A 12249-nucleotide genomic window follows, 5' to 3' on the forward strand; every position below is an offset into this window, starting at 1 on the left:
TTTAATAAGTTACAGGGGTGAAAAAAAAAGAGAAAATTTGGTGTAATTTTTAATTTTCAATATTATATTCAAAAGAAACTTTTTGTTTATTTTAAGGGACTTAAAAGAGAGACTTAAGAGTAGGCGCAAAATCTTGGTCCAATGGGCCATTCTTGAGGGCCGAAAGTCCCTGAAAATTTCTATAATGGTTATTTTAATAAGTTACAGGGGTGAAAAAAAAAGAGAAAATTTGGTGTAATTTTTAATTTTCAATATTTTATTCAAAAGAAACTTTTTGTTTATTTTAAGGGACTTTCAGCCCTCGGCCATAATTTAATCTTTCATTCTTAGTTTACATTTTTCAAAAATAATTGTTAGTTTTCTCAGGATTCTATAAAAATTAATTCATTTAAATAGAATTAGACCAAGATTTTGCGCATACCCCCTTAATTTTTACTAGGTTAGATATAATTTATAACTCAGGTTAAAAAAAAATTTGTGCTATATTTTCTGGGAAGTTCATAATTCTTCATTAGTTTTCTTCTTCTTTTTCTTCTAAATTGCTTCAATCTTGTTTCTGTTCAAATTATTATAATTTTTAAATGTTTAAACAATTGTTATTTTAAACGTACACTTTTTTTGAAAGCACGATTTCTTTTCACATTATTCCTGAAGTCATATTCGTACAAGTTTTCATTTTTGCTGTTGTTCCAACTTTCAACTGTTCATCCATTCTCTGGTTGCTTTCTAAACACAATTTTCATTGATATAAACATAGAAATGACAAAATTTGGTTACATTTTAGTACTCGAACCGATCTATTTTCCGACGCTGACAGTAGTATCGAGGGTCCAGACGTGCCAAGAGGGATATCTGGATGCATCACGGACATCGATTCGAGGTGTTCGAGAAAAAGACGATAGAAAATTTCAAGCAAAATGGGGTGAATGACAGTCAAGTAAAAATTTTAGGAATATAAGTTAGACGAAACTAAACAATTTTATAGCTATATAAGATTTTGTAGTAAAAATGAATGTTTTGAAACTGCAAAATATAGTTAGAAGTTTTGTCAAGAGACATGATGAATTTGAATTTTATATAAAAGTTCATACTGCCACAACGGATAAAGTTTTAAAATCATTTTATAACCTCATATCATTCTTCATATTATTCATAAGCTTACCGCAGATACTTTGTAGAACATAATTATTTCTGGTGTTAGTACATTTCGTTGTAAAAAACACTATTATTAATAATTCAACGACATTCTTTGAACAAAAATATATATAACATAAATATACCTATAAATACCGTTGCACGTCATTTGCGTCATAGCAAGTGATGTCACATGATACCAACACAAAATATTTAAGCCGTAAACCTGTTCATTTTTAGTATCATTTAGCCAAGTCACAGAATAAATAACCACACAGAAGCAAAACTTCTGCCGAAAACGGTAACATAATTTTCATGCTCATGTGTCAACGTAACTGGTGCAACCTCACTTTTGCGACTGACGTGACAGTTGTTTATAGTTAAATTTTATATTTATACAGGGTGTTTCATTGGGAAACGGAAATACTTTAACGGTGAATAGAGGTCACCGAGCCGGTTCTAGATATAGTACATTTTTTGCCCTACCGACTTTTATAACCGAGTTACAGGGTGTTTTATCGATTTTGCCCATTTCTTTCCTAAGCCATAACTTTAGAACCACCCTGTATATTTTTTTGATATTCAGTACACATATGTCTCATTCAAAACCCAAACGACCGACATACTAGCCATAAGAAAAATCCAGGTCCGGATTAACAAAAAGTTATAAAGTAATTGTGACCTTAAAACAACACCCTGTATATTTAAATTTTGAAAATCTGTTTGCATATTTGAAAAGAGCACAAGAAATTAAGTTTAATGGTTCACTTAAATTTTTCGGCCAGACAATTTTATGACTTTAATTTTAAAATTATATTGAATTTTTTAAGAACTTTGACATTAAAAAGCAGATATTATTAACTTTTAGTTATAAATTATTAAAGTTAATGAATAAATACTCATTTTAAAAATAATCAATACATATTTACCAAATTGGAACGACCCAATTACTAATGACAAGAAAAATCCAGATCCGGATTAAGAAAAAAATATAAAGTAATTGTGACCTTGAAACAACACCCTGTATATTTAAATTTTGAAATTTTTTTGTGTATTTTAAAAGAGCATAAAAACTGCGTTAAAAGGTGCCTGTCAAATTTTTGCGCAGGTAATTTAATTACGACAATTTTGAAATCAAATTGATTAATTCTGTCAAAGTCACAAGAAGCTACCAGAAAAAGGAAGAACAATCCCAATATAATTAGAAAATCGATTCGAAATCTTTTAAAACGAGCAAGGAAATGCATCGAACAAAATAGCGGACATTTTGAGCAACTGTTATAGTTCAAATATTTTTAATTTATGTTAAATTGTTGAACTGTAACGAATTTTTGTTTTATTAGATATAGCAGTTTTTTAATTCTTTACTAAATCATTAAAATAACCCAATTCTGGCAATTCAAATTTTTAATGATGTGCATATAGCTACAAATCCAGACCATATATGAAGCCAGCGTAGTAAATAAGTATTAAGTATTTTTGAAATAAGTATTTATTCATTAACACTAAATTATTATTAAAAGTTAACAATACCTGGTTTTTAATCTCAGAGTTCTTTAAAATGTGAATATAACTTCAAATTGATGTAATTAAATCAACGGCGAAAAAATTAAAATAAGCATTTAATCACAGTTTTTATGCTCTTTTAAAATGCCCAGACAAATTTTTAAAATTTCAATATACAGGGTGTTGATTCAAGGTCACAATTACATTGTATTTTTTTCTTAATCCGGACCTGGATTTCTCTTGTCATTAGTAATTGGGTCGTTCCAATTTTGTAAATAAGTATTGATTATTTTTAAAATGAGTATTTATTCATTAACTTTAATAATTTATAACTAAAAGTTAATAATATCTGCTTTTTAATGTCAAAGTTCTTAAAAAATTCAATATAATTTCAAAATGAAAGTCATAAAATTGTCTGGCCGGAAAATTGAAGCGAACCATTAAACTTACTTTTTTGTGCTCTTTTCAAATATGCAAACAGATTTTCAAAATTTCAATATACAGGGTGTTGTTTTAAGGTCACAATTACTTTATAATTTTTTGTTAATCCGGACCTGGATTTTTCTTATGTTTAGTATGTCGGTCGTTTGGGTTTTGAATGAGACATATGTGTACCAAATATCAAAAAAATATACAGGGTGGTTCTAAAGTTATGGCTTAGGAAAAAAATGGGCAAAATCGATAAAACACCCTGTAACTCGGTTATCAAAGTCGGCAGGGCCAAAAATGTACTATATCTAGAACCGGCTCGATGACCTCTATTCACCATTAAAGTATTTCCGTTTCCCAATGAAACACCCTGTATATGTTTTATTTTATATTTTATTTATATTTTATATTTAAATTTTATATTTCATATTTAATTAATAACTACTTGTCAAAAATATTACCCAATTTGGAATGGTCTATTCCTTAGAACATCAAGTTCTATTCTGTAACTGGTGCACAAGGTCAAATATTTCGGTCCCAACAAAATCAATGGAAACTACAGTCAGATTCGCTTCTGTGTGGTTATTTATTGTGTGGCCAAGTACACTGGAATAACAGCCACTAGACATAGGAATATCTTCTTTTAAGGAATAGAAATTGTAGGTCCCGAAACGTTTCTACTATCCACCAATGATCGGTTATTAGAATATCCCGGTTATGGGAATACTTTTGCTTCGTACGAAAGCTATTCCTATAAGCGGGTTCGACTGTATTATAGACAAACAACCAATCCACCCCGACTGACACCAAGCACTTCCTCTATGCTAACGATCTCGCAATATTTGTGTTCAAGGCATTTACACACCTTGGCTGCGTTTAAAGATATTATAAACTTATGTTGATTGCATTGCGAATCATATATGTACCGTATTATACCTCATACCCCATTTGCCACAGTGCGTTACGATGCAGCTAACCGTTAATGGAATACGAGATCCATTTGTCCCGTGACGCAACCAAGGTGTTAAAGAGGTTGATGAGAAACTCGAAACTGCCTTGAAAATAATGACGGCGTACTACCTGCAGAATTCCCTGAGATAAAATCCTCCCAAAACCCAAGTCTGCACTTTCTACCTTCGCGCAAAAGAAGCCAAACGGAAACTCCAAATTGCGTGGAATGGTAATTCAATAGAAAATACAGGTCAACCTTGGACCGTCAACCTTGCTCAATCTTGGAATAAATCTAGATCGGTCCCTCACCTACAAACAACATTGCATAAAAACGACAGGGAAAGTAACAACTAGGAACAGCATACTCATAGAAGTTAACGGGAAGTAAATGAGGTGTATGTCCTGGTGTCTTAAAAACAACGGCACAGGCACTGTGTTTTTCAACTACTGAATATGCGTACCTTGTTTGCGGCAGAGTTGCCCACACCAGACAAGTTGGTACTGCGCTAAACGAGATATGCAGGACAGTAACGAAGTGCATGAAATTGACGCAATTCTCAAATCTGTATAATAGGTCTGAATCCCGCTCTCCCTGGGATTGTATTTTACCTCGACGACGACGGTGGGAGAGCCGAGTAACCGGTCGTGGTCCCTAAAATTGTGAGGGGAGCACGATCGGTGAAACCAAGAACAGTCCCAGCGTCCAGCGACTGTGCACCGGGTGGGCGCCGGACACCGCCGCTGGATGCTAAAAGGCGTCGCAACTGAGACGAGCAGTCTACGACGCCTTCGCCTTCAGCAGTTGTATCTCACCCTCCAACTTCCCTACGGCTACTCTTGTCCCTAAAAGTTAATCTCGTCCACCTCAGCATTGTGATCGAGGGTCGATGGTGGGCCCCAAACACATCGCGGGGGCCTCCGCCGTCGGACTTCGATCACAAACCTCTATTCGAAAACTTTTTCGACTTACCCACTGCGTGTAGCCGCCATGTCTTACCCCACCAATGTACCTTTTCCACCACACATCCATCCCAAATCCCGCGTAACAGGGCAGGCAGCAGTTACGCGGAAACTCCAGGTAGCCTGTGAAGACAGACTGCCACTGCATCCGGAGGCAACCGTGATAAAAAGCCTAGAGGAGTAAACCTCAATAAAATAATCCCCACTATCACGGTGGAAGGCATCGTGCCAAAGATATGAGAGATGCGAGGGTTAGAGCATCACAAACGATCCCTTCGGGATACCTGGCGACCTCCCGAAGTACCTAAGCCTTGAATAAGCCCGAATAGTTTTGAGAGGGAACTTGTAAGAAGACAAGATCGGCAACAAAAAATGAATAGGTCAACTGTTGCAAAGCAGTCGACATTAGTAGAGGAGGAAATGAAAGAATATAGTGAAAACGAGGAAGAACAGATAGGGGAGAAACAATCACAGGAAGAAGAAGTAGACAACATTAAAGAAGGATGGCAGAGTATCGAAGAAAGTGTGCTGGCGACAATCTTCCTGGATGAATATCAGGATGGGGAGATCATAAACAACAAAAAAAGGAAAGCTGAAAGCATGGAGAGGATAAATGACCTCAAGAGGGAAAGGCTGGAGGAGAGCATACGGTTTCCAAATGAATCCAAACAAGAAAAAATAAATAGGAAATTGGAGGAATTAAATACAAAACTCGAAGAAATGTTCAATAAATTAAGCGAGCAGCTTAAAGAAAAGGTGGAGATGGACACCGATGTAAAAAAATTGATAGGGATTATAAAATCCACCAACAATAAAAAGGAGGAGGATAGTACAAACGAAAAAACACCAAACGAATTAAAATATGACCACTGTAAATTAAAAGTGGAGCAAGAGAGGCAGAAACAAGAACAAGAAAAAATCAAAAGGGCCTTAAATATGGGGAGAGGGAAAAAAACTTTTATGAGCATATGCGACACTAAATGGGAAGAGAAACTATATGAAAAGACAAAGTGGGAACAAGCGGGTCTACTGGAAACAGTAGAAAAAAAGAACTGTTTAGTTTTTACAAAAAAGGACGCGAAAGATAAAGGCGTAGAAAACACAATTAAAGACGTAGGGGAGGACCTAGCGGAGATGCTAGAAGAAATAGAAGAGGGAGAAATAAATTACCTGGAAAACATCAGAAGAAAAGCAAATAAAAAAACAACATGGTATACTTTCGTTGCCAGATTAGAAAAAGAACAGGGGGGAGACGCATACGATATGGCAGTAAAGGCGATAAAGGAAATAAGGAAGGAAACAAACGAAATCCCAGAGGTCATGAGGGTCGTAGTCGCAAACGACCTGAATAAAGAGACTATAAGGAAAGCCCTCGAATATGTAGGACATGGAGAAACTATATCCTGGGAGATTTTAGTAAGAGGCAAGGAATTCGGTGTAGAGAGAAAAGTGGAACAAGAGAAAGCTCTCCTTATAAAAATGGACAAAGGAAAAAAATACAACGAGGTATTAAGTGAGATGAAGAATAAGATAGACATAGGAAAGATGGGGATCCAAGTAGACAGGTTAAAAAGAACAAATGGGGGGATCTCCTAGTAAAGCTAAAGGGGAGGGGAGCAGCACAAAAACTGAGGGCAGAACTTAACAACAAAATGGAAGGAATAAATACAACGATAAGGGGAAAGGAAAATTTCTTCACTATAGCTAATTTAGACCCAGGAGTGAGTGAGAAAAGTCTGAGAGAAGGGATCAAAAGCTATACGGGCATCCCGGAAGGAGAAATTGACATTAAAGTACTGAGGACGAACAAACACGGGGAGCAGGTGGCCACAATAGCCGTACGACCCTCCAAAGCAGAAGAACTGAGGAGGTACGGCACAATTAAGATCGGATGGACAAGATGCCCGGTAATGGAGAGGTACGCCCCGGTGAGATGCTTTAAGTGTCTAAAGTTTGGCCACAGTATCTACGAGTGTAAAGAGGAGAGCAGGGCGGCCTGCTGTTATAACTGCCTGAAGACAGGACACACTGCCGCAAACTGTAACAATAAAGCATATTGTTCAGTTTGCAAAGAGGAAGGGCATAGAATGGACAGGATGACCTGTCCAGCCTATCGAGCCCTAGTGTACGGAAGGGGGGATGAGGGAGAACCCCCAAGAAACGAATAAAAAAAAACAGAATAGACTTCCTGGAAAACGAGGGTGGGCCCATATAAAGCCCACCTAGGTTGTATTGTATTTATACAAATTTTAAAATTACTAATTTATTATTTTATAGATCTGTTTTATTATTTACATTACCTATTTTAACTTTATGTTACTATTTTAACTATTTCTATTTACCTAACTATTTTATTTATACACATTTTACCTATTTATTTTATTTATTCATTTTATCTATACTTATTTATTTATTTATTCTAGTTTTTAACTATTTTAATTTTTCAAAAAAGGCGAATCCGATGCAGGGACGACTCTAGGGAACTGAACCAAAACGGACCTCAAGGATCAACCTGGTATACGGATATTACAGGTAAACGTGGGCAGAGCACGTAGAGCGCACGATCTTGTCCACTTAAAAGCCTGCAAGCTGAAAACTGACCTGCTCATCGTCCCCGAACCAAACAAAAAAATAACATCGGACGGTGGATGGGTACAAGATAAAGGAAAAAATGTGGCGGTGCTCAGGAGAAATAGGGATCTAGGGGTGCGGGGCATTGTCAGGGGCGGAAATCACATACTCATCAAACTGAGGGATTTCAGCCTCCTGGCATGCTACATATCACCGAACATCCCTATGTTAAGATACAAGACTATTGTAGATGAGATAATGAGCGTCGCCACAAGCGAAAAAGAAATCTTGGTCGCCGGGGATATCAATGCTAAATCGAGGTTATGGGGTTCCCCCATAAATGACAAAAAGGGGGAACTTTGGAACGAATGGATAGCCCAGGGTGGCCTCCAAGTCTTAAATAATAATAAACCAACTTTCGTAAGAGGGGCCAGCCAGACACATATTGATGTAACTATCGCAACTGAAGGGCTATCCAAAAGAATACAGGGATGGGATGTCCTCGACGACCAGTTATTTACCTACCACCGCTACATCCAGTACGAGGTTAAGGTGAAAGGGAAACTAAGACGGCCGATAGGAAACACCGAAATCTATTTTAACAAAACCACATACCTATCGGAGGTCAGAAAGATCAATGAGGAAGAGATTTCTGACCTTGGCCAACTGAGAATAGCATTGGAAAATGCAGCAAAGTTGGCCACCGTGAAGAAAAAGAATAACAAAAAATCCCCCTACTGGTGGACGGATGAGATAGAAGGTCTACGGGAAAGATGCCTCAGAGCTCGAAGGGATTACACGAGAAGCCAGGGCAACCTCGAGCTCAAAGAAATCTACAAAGAACTAAAGAAAACACTGAATAAAAAAATAAAACAAGAAAAAAAGGAAAAGTGGCAGACCCTGATAAAAGCATTGGATGAGGATATATGGGGTGATGACTACAAAATTACCATGAAGTCATTAAGGATAATGGTCCCATATAAACTGGACGAGGACCAGCGGATGGAATCGGCTGAACTCCTCTTCCCCACTAAGGACATTCAAACTTTTACAAAAATCTTTCCAACGATGGTGGAGGAGTTCACGGAAGAGGAAATAAAAACCGCTGGTCAGGAGATGAAGACGGGGAAAGCTCCCGGCCCCGACGGGCTGCCACCAGAGGCAATTAAGATAATAGCAACGGAGAAACCAGGTTTGATCAGAAGACTATTCAACGGCCTACTGCAGAATCAAGAGTTTCCCAGGGACTTAAAAGAAGCGAACCTTGTTCTGCTCCTAAAGCCTGGGAAACCCCCCGATTCAGCATCCTCTTATCGGCCAATATGCCTCCTGGACTGCCTTGGTAAGTTCTACGAGGGACTTATCAAGAAGAGGCTGGAAGGCGTGTTGGAAAATGAGAGAGTATTATCACAACAACAATACGGATTTCGAAAAGGTCGATCGACCGTCGATGCCGCGATCTGGATAAGAGACGCGGCTAGGGCAAGCAAAAAAAGATGGGTGGTCCTTGTTCTGTTGGACATAAAAAACGCTTTTAATTCAGCAAACTGGGGCCTCATAGTAGACAGAATCGTCGAATTTGGGGCTCCAGATGATGTGTTCAACATAATAAAGGACTATCTGTCCGAGAGAACCGTATGCATATAAAGAAAAGAAGATGGAAATGACCGGGGGAGTACCCCAAGGGTCCGTCCTGGGACCCACACTATGGAACATACTATACAACGGGGTACTAGAAGTAAATAAGATGAGAGGAGTAAGAGCAATTGCATACGCGGACGACCTGGCTCTACTAGTAGAAGACGACATGAATTGGGGTATAAAAGAGAGAGTAAACAAATCAATGAAGACAACCGCGGAATGGATAGAAAGAAATGACCTAAAGCTAGCAGTAGAGAAAACAGAAGCGATAATCTTGAGGGGACCGAGAGATAGAAAAGATATAGTATTTGAGTATAAAGGCTCCGAAATAAGACCCCAGAAGACAGTTAAATATCTAGGAATTACTTTTGATGACAAACGGACATTCGGACCACACGTGCAAGAGGCATGTCGGAAAGCGGAAGAAAGGACCTCCACGTTAACCAAGTTAATGCCAAATATAGGGGGTCCTGGATCTCATAAAAGAGCGGTGATGTTGCAGTCAATTTTATCCATCGCACTGTACGGGGCCCCAGTATGGCACGAGGCCCTGGAGAAGAAGAAATATAAAGACATGCTTCTTAGAGTACAGAGAAAACCTCTGATCAGGGTGTGCAGCGCGTACAGAACCGTATCAACTATTGCCTTACAGGTTGTGGCTGGTTCTGTGCCGGTGCACATTCTGGCCAGAGAAAGAGTCCGAATGTATCAGAGGGGTAACGGGGCAATTGGTTCAGGACCTCAAGAGCGAAACAGAAGTTTAGAGATGTGGCAGAGGGAATGGGCAGCCGAGGTCGAAAAGGCAGCCTGGACGAGATCTCTGATTCCGGATGTAGTAAGGTGGTGCGAGTGCAGGCACAGGCGCGTCAATTACTACTTTACACAGTTCTTGACGGGACATGGATCGTTCATATCATATACCTATCGTATAAAGAAGACCGCGGACGATCTATGCCCCGAGTGTGGAGTGGTGGATGACGCGCAACATGTCGTATTCGTATGCCCGGCATACCGTGCGGGGCGTACCGAGCTGCAGCTGGGTCTGGGGTCTCCTCTAGGCGAGCCTCACGAGCTTATGGATAAAGCTATCAGTAGCAAGAGTGACTTCGACCTAGTCATTGCCTTTGTTACAGAAACAATGAAGCACAAAGAGGAAAAAGAGAGGCGACTGCAAGCAGGATGACCCTTGTTATTTATTTTATTTATTTTAACGTGTTTGTGTTGTAGAGGGCAGCCAGGGTGGGAGGACCTTTTACATCCAACCTACACTGACTGCTTTACCATGTTATTTTACTTTATTTTATTTATTTGTTTATTTAATTTTATGTATACAAATATTTTACCGATTTTACCTTTTAATTTTATTTATTTTATTTAATATCGTACCATAATTTTATCCATACAAAAATTTTTTTATAATCGTTTTTCATTATTTCTCATAGGGAAGTCTATTTACGTAATAATTTATAAGGTATGAGTATGAGAGTGAGTGTGAGTGAATGAAAATATGAATGCTTGGAGTTACTCGTAATTGCCGACTGGTATCTTCTTGCTAGTTTCATGCTGGATGGGGGTTACCCCGGTTTGCCTCACCCACACATGGGTTGCACGGGACGGTCGTCTTCACTGACCGGTCTTTTGCGAGGTGTGTGTGGGGTGGGACAACTAGGGGGTCACTTAGTCTGCGGAACGCACGCGAAAAGTGCCAGGGGGGAGTTAAGAGTAAGGTCGACGGGTCAGTGTATATACTCGCTAAGAGTGGTCCCGGACTCGTCGGCTGGAGAAAGAGGAGGTGAGTTTAGTTGGTAGGCGATCCGGCACGGTGAAGCGTGGCGGATTGAATCCAACACACCTGGGACACCTTCCCAGACGGTCTTTAGAAGATTCTCACCTCCCAAAAAAAAAAAGGTCTGAATCCCGCGTATGAAAAAAAAGAATGTGTGTGTGTACTTTGAACGCACGTAAGAAGTTATGCTTCTATTATATGATTTAAACGAAATTAATATACTTGTTATTTATATTTTATTTAAATTTTAAACTAATTTATACTTACTACTTCTCAAACATTTTTATTAGAACAGTGCCAAAAATTAAAATAATAAAAGAATAAAACACACACAAACACATTAAACAAGCCACAAATGATGTCTGAACATTAATTGTCAAAAAATTTTTTAACTAAATACATATTTTCTGAAAATACAATTATATAATAAATGTACTTACAATCATAAAATGTATTAAAAAAACAAAAAAGAAAGTTTCTATTGGGACTCGAACCAGCGCTAATAAGCGCGGATGGTATTGGAATTCATTCGCCTTCAACGCTTAGCCACGGACACTATGTGTCATTATTTACGAAGATCGACTAACTAAACAAATTAAACTTGTGATATTTTGATATTTTGAAAATTTTCATCAAATCATTTTAATTTTGAATTGAAATGATTTAGAATTGAAAAAATACAACAAAACATAGAGTAAGGGCCGGTATTTCAATAGCTACTTAAGCTTTTGCTTAGCTAAGCCTGTGTCAAAAGTTGAGGAAAAGCTTAAGCCGGGTGCCGTATTTCCATCATTTCCTTAACTAAACTGATGCTCAACTGTAAAGTTAATTGGTTTGGTACCTCTGAATACGTCAAAATGCCAGAACTAACTGTTCTGAGGTAAAAACCACTACTGTTGACGTTTAATTTTATATTGTCATCTGTATCAATGTCAATTACTTAATTTTGTGTACATGGTACATGTGTTGTTAGTTTATTGTCTATATTTTCTCTGGTTATATTTTTATTGTCATTTTGCATAAGCAATAGATCCGTCTTTGTAATTTTGTTTATTGGATATATTCCTTAAAATGTCAAATTCGAATGTAAGTTTATTTTTGTAAAATAAATATACCTACCAAGCATTGTATAAATAAATAATTTTCATGTGCCTACACCATCCAAAAGTAGTAAGAATTTTAATAATGGTTATTACGATTAATAAATTAATAGATTTATAGATTATTATTTAATAATCTAATAATAACGTTATTACTCAAAAGTTGGCTTT

General features: G+C 37.7%; 1 protein-coding gene across 1 annotated transcript; it reads left to right on the forward strand.

Annotated features, from left to right (window-relative positions):
* The first annotated feature begins 5352 nt into the window (after positions 1–5352).
* Positions 5353–6576, forward strand: LOC126883801 (DNA ligase 1-like). Its single transcript, XM_050649471.1, has one exon. It carries the CDS (start codon positions 5353–5355, stop codon positions 6574–6576), a length of 1224 nt encoding a protein of 407 aa, XP_050505428.1.
* Positions 6577–12249: the final 5673 nt, after the last annotated feature.

This window comes from Diabrotica virgifera, chromosome 4 (assembly GCF_917563875.1).
Source record: "Diabrotica virgifera virgifera chromosome 4, PGI_DIABVI_V3a".
In the NCBI taxonomy this organism is placed as follows: domain Eukaryota; kingdom Metazoa; phylum Arthropoda; class Insecta; order Coleoptera; family Chrysomelidae; genus Diabrotica; species Diabrotica virgifera.